Here is a 17,828-nt window from a genome sequence, read left to right on the forward strand (position 1 = left end):
CTCATCCCCCAGTGTAAATTGGGTTTTGGATTTGATCATCCATTCAGCAATGTTCAGATTTCATTTCTAAATACCAAGAAAACTAATTGATGAAAACTATTTAACTAAAACACATTGTTTTGAACTCCTATAATCTGACCTGCATGCATGTTCTCTTATCTGTTATCTACTAAGCAAAATGAAGTGCAAAATCTCACACCTCACTGTAGCCTGAATCCTATAGAGCAGGGCAATGTAACCAGCCCCTACTGCTAACACCCTTACAAAAACTAGAAGCTATTTTAACTCCTTCACTGCTGAGGGAATGATCACCTTTACTCTAAAATCACTTGGCATCTTTAGAGGGACTGAAAACTTAAAGTTCAATCCCCTGACACTATCACAGCTGCTCCACAACCCTGTCTACCTGCAAGCCCAATTGAAGTGATTCAACTTAGAAGCCACAACAACCAAACTAGGAAACCTCTTTGTGTGATCCCCATTAAAAGACACACTGTTTCCAAAGTACAGAGCAAAAATAATCCCAAAACTGTCCTATCAGATAAATCCTGTGCAATGCCAGATCAATAAGGAACAAAACAGCTATTATTGTCGACCTTATTGAAACATGCAAATTAGCGTGCATTACAGAATCATGGCTAGATGAAAATGCGGGGCCGATCTAGAGGCAGCTATTCCAGGCAATAACACAGTGTTCCGCCGCCTGAGACAAGATCGCAAGGGAGGTGGAGTTATGATCTGTGTAAAATCATCCTTAAATCCCAGACCAATATCAGTCCACAAATCCCAATCTTTTGAATGCGTAGCTGCCAGCCTCTTAATAGATAGAGGATTACGGATTCTGTTAATATACAGACCCCCAGGAGATGGGAAGAATGTCTTCAACAACTCTCAGACCTTTTGACTGGTTTAATCCTTGAACACCCCAGATGGCTTATATTGGGAGATTTCAACACTTGGATTGATGACACCCTACCCCTGCTTGGGCAGGATCTCCTCAGCTTGATGAGTGCACTCGGCTTCACATAAATTGTCGCCACTTCCACCCACAGAAAAGGTCATACACATGATCTAGTGTTCCAGTCTGGACTAGAAGTGTCACCAGTAACTGTAAATTCAGTTGTTTGGTCAGACCACCACTCCATTTATTTCTACATTGTATCACAATCAGGGAGACCCCAGCCTCAGAACCTGGTCAAACACTGCTCATTAAAAGGGGTGACACCATTGGATGTAACATCACATATGGATCTAAGTGAACTAATGGACACCTGTGAAGATTCCAGCTCCATAATACGACTCTACAACAAAACCATGAGAGACACCCTAGAAAGCTTTGCCCCAACAAGCATACGCACTGTCAAAACCCACAACAATGCACCATGTTTTGATAGCACTATCAGAGAAATGAAGAGAACAAGACGTAAACTCAAGAGAAAGTGGCACAGGACACATGATCCAGAGGAACAAGACACTCTTGCCAAACATCTAAATGAATATCAAATCAAGATAACTCGGAAAAATATCTTAATTTTTATCACACGAAATTGCACTCTCATACAATAGACTCAGGCAACTGTTTCGCACAGTAGAAAGGATCTGCAAACCAGCATATCCCCACCAACCTTTCTCAGGATAAGTGTGAGGCATTTGCGATCTTTTTCAGAGAAAAGATTTCCTCAATCCGAGCAACTACCACAGCAGGCTACCACACAGTTACACACCAGAACCACTACAATGGAATGCCAGATTGCCCCAGTTCATGGTCCACTTTTACAAATTTGGATAAAAGGAAGTTAAAAGAACCATGCACAAGTTACACCCTACTATATGTGACTTAGACCCTGCTCCAACTCAGCTTATATCTGCATGCATTGAAACACTTGCCCCAGCCTTCACAAAATAGTGCAGTGTTCACTAAAAACTGGAGACTTCCCAGATCCTCTAAAAGAAGCTGTGGTAAAACCACTCCTCAAGAAACCTTTATTGGACCCAGACTGCATGGCTAATTACAGACCAGTATCCAACCTTCCATTTCTGGGGAAAATAATTGAAAAAGTAGGGCAACTCAACTGGAGGTCCATCTATCAAGCTTGAACATCTCTGATCCTTTCCAGTCAGGTTTCAGATGCCGCCACAGCACTGAAACAGTGCTAGTCTGAGTGCTAAATGATCTCTCTATGGCGAGAGAGAAAGGTGATTACTCCATCCTAATCCTTTTGGATCTCTCGGCTGCATTTGACACCATTGACCACAGGATTTTAATAGAGCGCTTGCAGCACATCTGTGGTCTACGAGGCACAGTCCTTAACTGATTTAAGCCTTTCCTCACTGATAGATCAGGGAGAGTAACATCAGGATCAAGATCATCAGCACCAACAGAACTGGCCTGTGGAGTTCCACAAGGATCCATCTTCTTTCCCATGCTATTCGCAATTTACTTGCGACCACTGGGGAACATCATTACGCGACATGGCCTAAGGAATTATGCTGTGATGCTGATGACATACAACTCTACTTCTCTTTTGCTCCAGATACCACAGACTCAACATGCCGCATCAACAGTTGCTTAGCAGACCTCTTAGAATGGATGAATGCTAGTAGGCTTAATGTGAACCCGGACGAAACAAAGTTACTCTTGGTGAGGGGACCCCGGGCAACAAAAATATCCCATGATCACCCAAGTGGCCTGGAGCTTGGAGTCTCTGAACTCATTAGTACATCATATGTATGAAACCTCAGAGTGCTGATTGACTCTGGACTATCATTTAAACAGCAGATTTCCTCTGTAATAAAAAACGCCTACTTTCATCTGAAAAACATAGCCAGGATACAACACTTAATTCCACTGGATGATATACCAACATTAATCCATGCATTTGTATCCTCTCGGCTAGATTACTGCAATGTACTTTACTCGGGTCTCCCAGAAAAAGAACTCCATCACCTTCAGACAGTAAAAAATGCAACAGCCAGACTACTGACCAATCAAACTCGCTCCTGCCACATAACACCTGTTCTCCACTCCCTGCATTGGCTTCCAATTAAATGGCGAACATACTTTAAAATTGGCCTGCTTACCTTCACAGCCTTAAACAATCAAGGCCCACAGTACCTGAAAGAGCTCCTGACCCCCTACATTCCATCCTGTTCACTTTGGTCAGCCAGCAAATCCTTTCTGTCAGTACCAAGAATAAAGACAGACTCAGGTTCCAGGGCATTCAGCCACGCTGCCCCTACCTTCTGGAACTCTTTACCATGCGCAATCAGAGAGGCACCGTCCTTACAGAATTTTTTTTTAAAAGCTAAAGACCCACCTCTTCCATCAGGCATTCAGTCCGCTCATCTGACCTTCAGAAACTCCTTACTTTTATTTCTTTATGTTTGTATATTTGTAAAGTGCTTTGAGTCTCACAGAGAGAAAATCTCTATAAAAATCGCAAATTATTATTATTATTATTATTATTATAAATAAAATAAAAAATAAAAGATCATAGGTCTCCTATTCTTTGCTGTAAATCTTTTGTTTTCTAGTTGTGCAAAATTGGTAATTTGTGAAAAGACAAATATTTAGTCTTATTTTCTGGCGTGATAACTGCAGGTCTGACATTATGACATACTGGCCGCACAAAGCATGGATATAATGTCTGCTGCAGATTATTGAAAAACACTTATATAGTTGACACCAGAAGTTTAATAATTGTCTACCCAGCCTAACTAGATTTGTTTTCCTGCAGCATCACAGCAGCCTAACTGGGGCATGCTTATTTGGCCCTAGGACGTTTGCCTGTCAAGAGTTGCATTTACCCTTGAAATAGATTTCAGAGAGGATGCCAGAAGCTGAGTACAGATTAGTAGAGCTGCAAATTTTCAAGCTTTTCATTTAAGCCTATTCTTCTAACTGTCCTGATAAGCCCTAATTCTTGGGGGGGGGGGGGGTTGTTTGTTTTTTGGGATTTCTAGAATTTGGAACTAATGTGAGTGGGGTCAGGAACATGTATCATAGTACCAGCCTGTGTGATAAGAAAATGCCAATTGATTTCGACATGGAAACATATGCTATAGTTTACTAGTTAGACCTGCCAATAAATACTGGTGTTGCAGTGAATTTATACCAAAATATAAGTTACCAGTTAGCATATTTGAGCCACTTTGCCAAAAAAGAAATGCTGCTGTTGAATGAAGCCCTTTAAGAAAGTACAGAAGCCACATTGCTGGTTCTAGTCTAGGAGTAGGCTACTTTTGGCATGTAAGATGTTGTGGACTACATCTCCCCAGGTGCTTTATTAGCCTTATGGCTGTAAGAATATTATGGTAAATGAAGTCCACAACATCTGGAGTGCCAAAAGTTTCCTACCTCTGAGTTAGTCTTACACGGTTATAACTGATACATTTCTAGGGTAACTCATCTCACCTAAGACCATGCATTCATATGAGTCAGTGAGTGCACGGATACACCAGTGTTGCAGGTTTCCCTGTTTTTTTTCCTGGGGGAAAGAATCTGCATTCTGACACTTGCAAAATATGACATTTCAAAGCCATTTAACTCTTGAGCAATAACTAATGAATTGGGAATGCCCCTATACAACCAGGGGAGGACCGAGGGGATGGCAAGACCGGCGCCCAGCCAAGGGCTCAGACTGAGAGGGGCGCAAAAATCAATTGCCAGGGTGAGCAGTGATTTTGCACCCCCTGCTCAGCCTGCGCCCCTGGCGCACCTAGGCAGCATGCAGCTCCATCAAGAGACCGCACGCATAGTACACCAGGGGAGCGCCTCTCCTCACGGTCTTCGTAGGAGCGCCGGGTGTCACGAGACACAGCAGGCCACGCATCGGGCACACCCCGCCCCTGCCATGACAGGCAAAATGGCAGGGAGGGGGACAAGTGAAGAAAGCCTTCAACTAGTGTGGGAGGGAGAGAGGGAGGGGGATGAAGATTGCATAGGTAGGCAGATATTCAGGAAAGGGCGGTTTGGCAAGGGGGGGAGATATTCAGAAAGGTGGGATATTCAGGAAGGGAGGAGGTTGGCAAGGGGAGAGATCTTGAGAAAGGTGGAAGCTTGGCATGGGGGGAGCTATTTAGGAACGGAGGTTAGCAAGGTGGAAGATCTTGAGAAAGGGGGGAGATATTTAGAAAGAGAGGTTGGCAAGGGGCATCTTGAGAAAAGGGGGAGGTTGGCAGAGGGGAGATATTCAGGAAGGGGAGATATGGATGGAAGGGGAAAGTTGGAAAGAGGGAGAGATATGGATAGGAGGGAGGTTGGCAAGGTGGGAGATATGGATGTAAGGGGGAAGTTGGCAAGGGAGGTAGATATGGATAGTAGGGGGGAGATTGGCAGGGGGAGATATGGATAGGAGGGTGAGGTTGGAAAGGAAGGGAGATATGGATAGGAGGGGGGAGGTTGGCAAGGGGGTAGTTATGGATGAAAGGAGGGAGGTTGGTTGGTGGGGAGATATGGATGAAAAGGGGTAGGTTGGCTGGGGGGAGATATGGATGAAAGGAGGGAGGTTATCAAGGGTGGGAGATATGGATGAAAGGGGGGAGGTTAGCAAGGGGGGGAGGTTAGCAAGGGGGGGAATATAGATGAAAGGGGGACGGTTGGCAAGGAGGGGGAGATGTGGATGGAATACAGGAGGGAAAAATGGATGGAAGGCAGAGGAAGACATGGATGGAAGAGAGACACTGGGGGTGGGGGAATATGGATGGAAGGGAGACATAAGGGGGAGAGACATGGATGGAAGGAAGATGTGGATTGCGAGACAGGGATTTAAGGGGGGAGATATGAATGAAAGAGAGGAGAGAAATCGATGGAAGTGGGGAGGGAGACATGGAAGGGCAGAAAGATATGGATAGAAGATGAGGTACATGGATGGATGGAAGGGAGGAGAGACATGGAAGAGAAGGGAACAGAGAATGGAAGGGGGACGAAAGGGATGGTAGAAGAGACATGGATGGGAGGTAGGTAGAAGTGAGCAGAGAGTGCAGTCATATCTTTCCTTGGATATGGATGAAAGGGGGGAGGTTGGCTAGGGGGGAGATATGGATGAAAGGAATGGCTGGGGGGAGATATGGATGAAAGGAATGGCTGGGGGGAGATATGGATGAAAGGAGGGAGGTTGTCAAGGGGGGGAGATAGAGATGAAAGGGGGAGGTTGGCAAGGAGAGGTAGATGTGGATGGAACACAGGAGGGGGAAATAGGTGGAAGGCGGAAGGGAGACATGGATGGAAGAGAGACACTGGGGGGGAATATGGATGGAAGAGAGACATAAGGGGTAGAGACATGGATGGAAGAGAGATGTGGATGGGGAGACAGGGATGGAAGGGGGGAGATATGAATGAAAGAGAGTAGAGAAATTGATGGAAGTGGGGAGGGAGACATGGAAGGGCAGAAAGATATGGATAGAAGATGAGGTACATGGATGGATGGAAGGGAAGAGAGACATGGAATAGTCATATCTTTCCTTGCCTGGGGATTGCAGAGGGACTAGGGAGGGAGCAGAGCGAATAATGACACCTTACCTACTTGGCTGAGACTTTAGTTGGCATAGGGACTTAGGGAGCGTGTGGAGTAGACATTCCAGACAGTGGCATTACTACTAAGACAGTAAGTAATGAAGTGAAGCTTTTGAGTAAATGATATGTATGTACCCAGGATTACATATTGTGTGAGAATGAAAGACGTAATTTTAGTTTGTGTCGCCCTAGGACGTTTAAACAGGTCACAGATGACCAGTTACATGATGCTATCTACTCATCAGTTATTACTATCATTTAAAAAAAAAAAAAACAGTTAGTCCAACCATACACAGCCAGCCCAAAATCATCACAGACACAAGCATGGGGACCATCACACATTGACAGCACAAAATGATCACACACATTCTCATCACACGCAGCCAGCCAGCTCAATAACATCACACACAAACTATTCCTATCACACACAGACAATATAATACATCACATGCAGTCCCCGTTACAGTCAGACAGCCAAAAATATCACACACAAACTGTAGCCATTACATTGAGACAGTCCAATATCAGTCCCCATTACACCTTGACACCCCAATAAATCACATGCAGTCTATACTCAGACAGCCTTAGTTCATCGGTCACAACCAAAGTATTTGTTAGCTATAAAAAAAATGTAGGGACACCAGTAAAGACTCCTGTTTGTAATAGGCTGCAAGGCCGGACTACCCTGGGGGCGCTGTGGGTTGTGGCTTTTAAGATTTTGGTAGTGGCTGAATGCAGATGCAGCCGTAAGAGTTTGAAAGAGTACTCTCACGGCCAATGTGATGTCGCCTTTGTTGCCGCCGTAAATCTCATATCCGGCATCTTTTTCTTTCTGCATGGTGCATGCAGGAGACTGTTTGAAGTTCTCAAGCATGTCCTGTGAGCGCAATCTAAATGCTAGGGTAAGTCCAGGGTGTTGAGGCAAGTCCTGTGAGTGCAATCTCAGTGTTGGGTAAGTTATAGGTGCTGGGGCAAGTCATGTGAGCGCAATCTGTTTGCTGGGGTAAGTGCTGGGGCAAGTCCTGTGAGTTCAATCTCTTTGCTGATGTAAGTCCTGGGGCAAGTACTGTGAGTTGGTATAAAACTTTTTTCCGGGGCTGGTTTTTATCCTTAATCCAGCACTGATATGATGTGATATCCCAGTGTTATGCATGTAAAAAGGTGTGATTTATCAATGGTGTGCTTGCAATAAGGTGTAATGGCATGTGTTATGCTTGTCATAAGGTGTGCTGTGCCTGTACTATGCTTGCAATATGATGACAAGCATTCCTCTGGCATGTCACCATCATCACACAAGTCTAAATATGTGTGTGTAAATATATATTTATGATTTGAGGTTGATAACACAGATTATTATTGGCATTATTGGGAAAGCATTGTAAATGGAGCTTTGCTATTTCAGGTGTACGAGTTCTCCTTGCAGTGATTTCATATAGTGCGGAGGGCTTTGAGTGACTGCAGGAAACCTCAGGAACTTTCAATTCCTTTTTATTCATTTTTTGGGGGGACAGGGAGGATTAGGAAACAAAAAATAATGCTAGTTTCCCTTTACATGGTGGAGAACTTCTGTAGGTGTCTTGCTATATGGAACAGCACCTTTAAAAATGTAAAATGAGTTCCATTAAGGTTTTATATTTCTTCAGAATGTGAAACAGCATGTTTAGCCTAAATCTCATTTGTGTAGTATGCTCACTATGGAAATGCAGGCAATAGAAAATTATTGGAATTGATCTAAACAAGAAAAAATAATAATTTTCATGAGGGGGAAGGGACCAGGGGTGTCGATACAGGAGACACTGGAGACCCTAGGTACGCCTCTGTATATACTTACAATACAGCTATGTAATTTTTACATGGTCTTATGTCATTGTCCAGTTAACCCTTACGTTTCCCTGCTGTCCATGCCTTCTGTCTCCCCTGCCCTTTATATTAGCCCTCCACATCACACTAGTTATCCTACATATACAAATATATGTTGCTGTAATATTTGTTTACTTTTTTTAAAATGTGTTTGTTGGGAATTTATATAATAATTTGTGCCAAAACCATATTACTAAAATATATCACTGGCAAAATTGGAAATTCTGGAAGTTTGGAAGATTTAACCAAATGCTACTGTATAGCTCAACTTCTCTTAATGAAACTAATGAGGTCATTTCACATAATTTAATTAAATCTAAAACTTATTTTCCTGTTACAGATTCTCATGCGATTCATCTTCTGTGAAAGACCAGAATTACGTATTCCTGTTCAAACAACACAAAGGACTAGACGGGAAAAGGAAAAACTTCATATGGACATTTGTACATACCATCCACAAATCCAGGTATGGGCACAAGCAGAATAAACCCCTACAGCATTGTGTCTTCTGATGAAGAAGGACTGAGACTGACCACCATGCCAGGTGTCAATGGATTTGGTAATGGCAAAATTCACACTCGGAGAAAATGTCGAAATCGGTTTGTAAAGAAGAATGGGCAGTGTAATGTCCAGTTTGCCAATATGGATGAAAAGTCCCAGCGATATCTAGCTGACATGTTCACAACATGTGTAGACATTCGTTGGAGGTACATGTTGCTCATTTTCTCTATGGCATTCCTGGTTTCATGGCTATTCTTTGGATTGATTTTTTGGATAATTGCTTTGGTGCATGGAGACTTGGAAAACCCCACAGGGAATACAGATTTCACACCATGTGTAATCCAAGTTAATGGCTTCATGGCAGCTTTCTTATTTTCTATTGAAACGCAAACAACTATTGGATATGGTTTTCGTTGTGTGACAGAGGAATGTCCAATAGCAGTATTTATGGTGGTATTTCAGTCAATAGTGGGCTGTATTATAGACTCTTTCATGATTGGTGCTATCATGGCAAAAATGGCTAGACCCAAGAAAAGAGCACAGACACTACTCTTCAGCCACAATGCAGTTATAGCCATGAGGGATGGGAAACTTAGCTTAATGTGGAGAGTTGGCAATCTTAGGAAGAGCCATATAGTTGAGGCACATGTAAGAGCTCAGCTGATAAAGCCTAGAATCACAGAGGAAGGTGAATATATACCTCTTGATCAAATAGATATAAATGTTGGTTTCGATAAGGGACTGGATCGTATTTTTTTGGTATCTCCAATCACAATTCTTCACGAAATTGATGAGGAAAGCCCACTTTTTGGGATTAGTAAACAAGACCTAGAATCATCTGACTTTGAAATCGTAGTAATCCTAGAGGGCATGGTGGAAGCAACAGCAATGACAACCCAGGCTCGGAGCTCCTACTTAGCTAATGAAATTCTGTGGGGTCATCGTTTTGAGCCAGTTCTATTCGAGGAAAGAAACCAGTACAAAGTGGACTACTCACATTTTCACAAAACATATGAAGTTCCATCAACTCCCCGTTGCAGTGCCAAAGATCTGATAGAAAATAAATTTATACTTCCAGATTCTAACTCGTTCTGCTATGAGAATGAGTTGGCTTTCATGAACCATGATGAGGACGATGAGGATGATGATAGCAGAGTCATAGATGGCTTACGTTCAGACAGCACACATGAATTTGATAGGATTCAAGCCACATTAACACTGGACCAGCAATCATATAGAAGGGAATCTGAAATCTAAACTTGCAATACCTAACTTATTCATCTTTATTTTTCTAAAATCCTCCTTAATACCTAGAGAACACTGCAAGTGTTGACAGTACTAACAGTCTGTCTGCAATAATTGAAGGACCTATAAATGTCCTGAGAGAACTGTAGTCATAATGACGATTTTAGCCAGCCTGGTTGCTCTGGTTACTGAAATTACAGGGGTTGACTCATTAATTCTAAGTTTATATTATGGCAAAAGGAGAATACTTACCCTTTAACAGAAAAAGCACAACATTAAAAACTGTTAGGTCGATATACTTCAATAAAGTCAAGCAACTTAATCAGTCTCTCCATACTGCGGGCAGTAATCTGATCAGGATTGTATTGGAGGAGACAGACTTACTTGATGCCCGATAATCGTGCCCTGAGTATGCTTCTGCAGTGTGGTTCCATCTTGTCTAGGACTGCTTGGACTGCCAATATAAATAAATATTGTTAAAGGAACAGGAAGACTTGTAAAAATATGTAAAATAATGCTCATACAATATTCTTATGACAAAATGAGCTACATTGCTTGTTCTAGGTATGGAGATAGAAAGTTTTACAAAATTGTATATTTATAATTAAAAATGAAACTTGAAGGAACTAAAAACTATTATATAAAAAAAATTTACATTTTGAACACTTCAACTGGAGTAGACATTAACTTTTGTAGTACAAAAGCTGTTGCATTTATTAAATATGCATCTAGATACAATTACCACAATTACCTGTAGGATTTTACGTGTATGTCAAAAGATCTTTGCGTGCCAGAGGGCTGTTTTATGTGTTGCAAAGCAATATTTTATGTTGCAGATCCATCTGACATGCAAAGCTTTATGAGAAAACTCAATGAGCCTATAATGAGACTATGTAATAGAGATGGTGCCTTAGGAAATAAGAACAAAAAATGTCTGATCGGTCAGAGTCGCATCACATATTTATAAAGGTTGTGCGTTGCCATGTTTTATGTCATGCTAGGAAGAGAACTCCTTAGCCTGCCCAGGATAAAATTTAAATAAAATTATGTTTTTGAAAAGTCTGTTTCTTCAATGTTCACAATTTACAGTTATGTTTGCAGTAATTTCTTCTTTATACTTTTAACAGGGTTATTCAGTCGAATCCCTTTATTGTAAGAATATTTCCGTAGCTCTACTCTAGACTGCTCACATGTAAGGGTTTATCTTACACATTTATTTATCTAGACCTATTTCATATGAGATTGTTGTTCATTTCTGTGCTGCTAGTAAACTGTGTTAGTCTATTCTTCATCCATGTAGATCTGGAAAATGAAGCCATAGATATGCATGAAAATCTTTTCTGTTTACATTTTAAACACAGTTCATATATTTATATTAAAAGTCAGTGACCAAAGGAATGTCATTTGAACTGATTAAGGGGATTTTTTTTTTTTTTTTTATGTTGAAGCTTTCAGCAATAAATTGCTGTCCATTGTACTGGACTTTCAAATCAGTGAAGAAAGGATCTCTGGGTTGTTTTTGTTTTTTTCGTGCTTTATTTCCGTCTAATGCTACATGCTATTTTTGGATACAGCCCCACAGCCCGGCATATTACCAGAAGAACAATAGATGACAGACAAAACAAAGTGGATTTCTACATTATAAATTACTTAGCAACTCACTAATATAGATGTAGAGCATCAATAAATTGCTATTTGCTCAAAATGGTTTAGCAGTGTTTATAATATTTTTTAATAAGTATAAAATGGACAGGGAGGCTACAGAATTAACCATTATGGGTCTCGTTTGCTTACACCCAGAATGCAAAGCTGCACTACAAGCATGTTCTGAGGGGAAAGATCTTCTGACAAATCTGTTATATGTAGATGTGTTTAATAATAGTCTGTTTCTAATTACCGTGTTGTATGACAGAAATTATATATTTTATAAGATGATTTATGGATCGAGATTATTAACAAAACAAAAAAACAAATATTTTGGATGAACTCCCAAACTAGGGAAGTTTATCCAGAGAGCGTACATTAGATACAAGATAAAATGTAACTTTTATTGATCGTTTTATTGATATTTATACGCTTAAAGTTCTTTGTTTCTTCTAGCTCTGAAAATAGAAGCTGTCTAGGTTCATGTTTATTCTGAATTGGCAAGCAGATATAATATGGATGTGTTTCCCTTAGGGATATACTAATAGAAGCTGGGACACAAATCTTACTGTAAGTCCAACCTAAAACAAGATGTCTGACGTATGCTGAAAAATATCACATTGTGTCAGAGATACAGGAAATGTAGGGGTAATGCATCATTCAATTTTATTAAAACATAACTGACCATTTCTTGAAAATCTTAACAAAATACATAGACAGTTTTTTATGATTTATTAATTTAACATTTTAAGGTGGTGGGAATAGTTTAACACATTCTGGTTACACAAACCATATTTCTAATATTTGCATGCTTAATAAACCCAGTGCAAAAGGCCTCACATCCAGTCTCCTTATTTGTGAAGGAATGTTTGTTTTATATGGTGACGTATTAACAGATTATAAAATGGGACATATTTAGTACACCAGCAGACAAAATCAATGAAGCCTGATGAAGAGATGTATCAGCCAACATAGTAGACAAAACATAATACTGGAAACAAGATGAGAAAACGGGGTATGAGTGATTTTATATCAAAATAGTAGATATAATACAAATAATAATAGAAATACTCTACCACCTCATAATCAACAATTCATTTTTTTAGTATGTAATTGCTAATGTGCTCTGTTGGGAGTTTACTTTGCAACACTCACTATGGAGTCATATGCCATAATAAAAAATACTCATTATTTGCTTTGTTTGTCTGTTTTCTGGAGTACTGTTGTGTATTTCCTTCTGCCCGTATTATTTATATAGCATACCATCATACCCTTCTCTGGCCATTTTAGCCGGGCAGGGGTACACACTCAGGCCCTGAACACCAGGATGGTTAATAAGTAAAAACTATTTAATATCTCTTGATGCCTTTGAAGCTATCCTGCAGAGTAAGTGGTGAGAACCGCACTCAATCCCAACGGCCAAGGGTGCTACAGAGCAGGACCAGCAATCCCAGTACAATAATCCAAGAAGAAAAAACTCACAGGCACTCCAATTTTCAAGCCGCAGGCAGATTTATTGTGACAGAATGCAACGCAACGTTTCGACCAGAAAGGTATTTTTCAAGCTGACACCACATAGTGCAAAATGTACTTATATAACAAACACTGACAAACAGGAAATCAGTCAATAATTCAATCAACCAATTAGTACTAATTAATAGGAATTACTAATTGATATAAGAGAATTTAAAAAGGCATTATTATAAAAGAAACACATATCAATACCAATAGTGTTACAATAGATACATAATCCAAATCTATAATGTATATTATATTAATAACCTAATACAAATACGACATGAATCACTCTGCAATTTTACTTTTGCTAGGAATTTAGGGTGTGTATAAATAAGACATCCTGTTGTAACACAAGTTTCAATGGTTACAAGTACGTGCCAATAGATGAGAGAAGAGAGATAAATAGAAAACACAAGTAAATAAAATAAATACATGCGACGTATCCTCCATGGCTTCCAGACGCGGCTCATTTCCGGGTATGTGAACCGCACGTTACATCACTGTAACGCACGTGCGGTATCCTCCTCCTGTCACAATAAATCTGCCTGCGGCTTGAAAATGTTAAGCTATCCTGTGATACAGGGATGTGGGGTGAAGCACCAGTAAAATTTACAACTGCTTCTGAAGACACTTGAGTTCTAGTGAAAGGTACAAAATCTGTCAAGTTATTTTTCAACTTTGTTTCCATCTTTAGTGAGTTTGTTGTATTTTTTTTTTTTAAACTTTAACTTTTAAAGGCTGTGTTGTGAATGTGTTTTGTTGGCAAGGAGTAGCACTAAAGCAAGATGGACAAAATCATTTAAATATGGCCAAATTATCATATTTACTAATGCTAAATGCTGCAGTCGGCTAGATGCAGCCTACCTCCAGATTAAAATCAGTGCTTTCACATCCCCCATGCAGCAGCTTACAGAGTTGGAATGCTTCGTTGGTCAGTCCAGCAGAGACCGGGATCACCCCCACTGTTACAGAGGGGAGTGGGGTAAGAGCTCCGTGAGATTTCTTGAAAGAGTGGGAGCGAGGAGAGGCTCGCTTCCAGACTTCAATGCTCCACTGCGGGCCCCCGGTAGGCGATAGTCCCAAGTAAGGTATTAGCCAGTTCGTCTGGGCACCCCGAGTAGAAGCAGGGGACCAGAACAGCAATTCCAGCCCGATAGCGAGGTATATCCCCCTGAAAATCGGAAGGATAAATGGGAGCCTGTCCAGCTCACATCCTGCCAGTTGAAAGTGAGGCCCCGCCACCAATGAATTTTTAAGGTCAAAATAGAGAAATGGGAAAAATATCTGTCAACTGTGCTTTTAGTTAAGCTACTCAGCCTTACATTTTGAGACCTATAGCCATACTAAAGACCTACATGGAAGCAGGTGAGGATCAACACTGGTGACTTCTCTCACAATGGAGAAAAAGCTGCTGCTTCTGTGGCTCGCAGTAATCATTGGTCCAAAGTCAGTCTAAACCCATGGTTAGGTCATTCAAATTCTCATTTGGACAATCATGGATATTTATTTCTGGTGACAAAAATAAGAAATTGCCCCAGAGTTCACAAAGCCAGGATTAGAAGGGATAATATGCCAAATATTTTCTAAATGTTTTTCAGTTTGGATAAAGTTGCTTAGCTGAAAATGTTCTCAGTGACATGGTAATGTAATAATCTAGGTTGAAAAAAAAAAACATTAAATCCATTGAGTTCAATCCTTATTTTTATTTTATTTTTCTCAAAATACAATATTTTTTTTTTTAAGGACACAGACAATATTACATTGTACCAAACAACATCTAGACACGTACTTAATCCATTTTTTGAAAAAATATGAACATAATATTTATTTGAAGGAATGTATAGTTAGCATATAAATATATCACAACACACCAATTTTGTGTATAGATTTCTTTGCAGACAAACTTAAAAATTGAAATTATGTTAATGTGCACAATTTTTATTTTTCACTTATTCATCCTTTATAACATGGGGGTGTAACCTTTTGGCTTCCTTGGGCCACGTTGAGCGCAGTGAAATATTTTGGGCTGCACATAAAATCTACAATATAATTAATTTATATATTTTATATATATTTATATAATTTAATCTATTTATATAATAAAACTTCAAAAGCCCTTTTCTTAAATTTGCTTAGTAGCTCCCTCATTTGTTATCCTTATGTAGAGATTGCCATATTTAAGGATACCAACTTAGGGAGCTATCTACCGAACACACACATATATATATATATATATGCACACATAAGCACACACACACACACACACACACACACAGACACACACACACACACACACAATCACAGACCTTTACACACATTATCACAGACACACACACATACAATCACAGACCTATACACTAAACGCAACCACAAATATACACACACAATAACAGACCCACACACACAGATAACCACAGACCTATACGCACAATCACAGACCCACACAATCACATACATACACACACATATAACCGCAGACCTATACGCACAATCACAAATATACACATACACAATCACAGACCCACACACGCAGACAATCACAGACCTATACACACAATCACATACATGCACAATCACAGACCCAGACAAATGCATATACACAGTCACATACATAAACACACACATAATCACAGATGTACACACACAATCACAGACCCACACACATACAATCACAGACCCATACACACAATAACATACATACACATACACACACACACACACAATCACAGATGCACACATGCACATACAATCACATACCTATACACACAATCACAAATATAAACACACAATCACATACCTACACACACACACACTCACACAAAATCACAGACCTATATGCACAGTCACATACACACACAATACAGATGTGTACACACACACACAGATGTAAGGACCCTGTAGGGTGGTTTTGCTTGGAATATGCACCTTTTTGCACGTTCCTTCTTTCAGTTCTCTAAGCTCTCAGATCAGAACATATCTGCATAGTTATGTGACAGCTGACATGTTTCGCTCCGGCTATGGGGCTTTATCAAAGCTTTGATCTGATCCAGGAGCCTAAAGGACTGAAAGTAGGAGCATTCGAAAAGGTGTGAATTTCAGGCAAAATGCTGACCCAAGACCAAAGGATCAATGAGACCAGTTTGGAGGGGAAGACCCATTTGACGAAAAGCCACAAATCCCATCAGAATACCAACCCTTAACTGAAAGTTGAAAGGAACCTGAGCAATTCGGAGGACAGTACATATTCGGCTCTGCAAATTTGCATCAAAAGCTGAAGTGGCTTATACTGAGACGCTGTGAGTGGGTTATACCAGTGATGGTCCCACTGACTTTTATGTAAGAGTCTTTAACTGTTTTTTCAAAAGGATTCTGAATAATTGGTATTAAAATATGAATGTTTTTTTATGTTCTCATGTTTCCACATGCTTATTAAAAGAGATGTCTGCAAGATTTTAAAATTACCATAAGATAAGTATAATTTTGCCACTATTCAGGTGCACCTGCATGAAATATTTTGTGCACAAGCAAGCACATATATTTGAGTGTTTTCACTTTTTTATTACTAGTCACATTATTATTTTTTTAATTCTTTATTTTATTGTGCATGAGAAAAATTACAACATAGTACCATAGTACACATCAGCTAAAATACATACAGTAAAAAAAAAAGAAAAAAATTACCTGCGCTCTTTCCACATCCCTATGTATCTTTAAACAAATGGAGGCCTTTAGTTACCTCCAATGGCCATGAGAGGATATGCTCTCGTGGCAAGATACGTAGGGATGTGGAAAGAGCGCAGGTAACTTTTTTTCTTTAATTATAAAACTGCATTAACATATCAGAATTTAAAATAGCATTAGATATATCTAGATATTCATACCTCCAAATTTTTGGAGGTATGAAATTAAGACCAGGGTGGACAGGCCTAAAGGTCCCATATTTGACAACTTTGAATCTTGTATGTATTGACCCCACAAGACATATATTGCAGTTAATCCTTGGCGATTCTTACTGCACACATTTGAAATCTTTGGACAGCTCGGACAGAACCCTCCACTGGCTGATTGATAAATTCCTCCAATGTAGCAATATACTTTATGCTGTGTTACACTATCCGCTCGAGATTTACTAATTTGACTCATAGTTTAAAAATCTATCATAAATTGACAGGTCCAGCATAACAGATTTCCTAGCAGAAAAACTGTAATCTGGCAGCAATATACACCACTGTAAATGTCAATCCACGGTGAAACAAAAATCAGCAAACAGCTTGCAGCTTTTAAAAGAGAAACTGGTAATGAAAAAACACATGGTCTAAAACACCTATTATGTAATAAGGCTCAGGAGATGCCCAGTCTCATGGTCCTTTTTTGAAAATATTATAATGCCCTCTTCTGGGGGGCACAGGAGAAACTCATATTTCTCAAAATAAAATGGGGGGGGGGGGGCGGCAAAGGGAAAAGGGGAAGGGGAGTGCATCCATCCACAATAGTTTACAACAGAAATTCTAATGACTATAACCAATTCTAGTATACATAACATGAC

The 17,828-nt window shown here is 40.0% G+C and overlaps 1 protein-coding gene across 1 annotated transcript in view; it reads left to right on the forward strand.

Annotated features, from left to right (window-relative positions):
* Positions 1-10,400, forward strand: part of LOC134571714 (ATP-sensitive inward rectifier potassium channel 12) — an 87,231-nt gene extending 76,831 nt beyond the window's left edge. The window contains exon 2 of the mRNA XM_063430253.1: positions 8,715-10,400. Coding sequence (XP_063286323.1) covers positions 8,843-10,132 — 1,290 coding nt within the window. The 5' untranslated portion in view covers positions 8,715-8,842 and the 3' untranslated portion in view covers positions 10,133-10,400. The remainder of the gene's footprint in view (positions 1-8,714) is intronic.
* The last annotated feature ends 7,428 nt before the right edge of the window (positions 10,401-17,828 follow it).

The sequence above is a fragment of the Pelobates fuscus genome, chromosome 8 (genome assembly GCF_036172605.1).
Source record: "Pelobates fuscus isolate aPelFus1 chromosome 8, aPelFus1.pri, whole genome shotgun sequence".
Taxonomy (NCBI): Eukaryota; Metazoa; Chordata; class Amphibia; order Anura; family Pelobatidae; genus Pelobates; species Pelobates fuscus.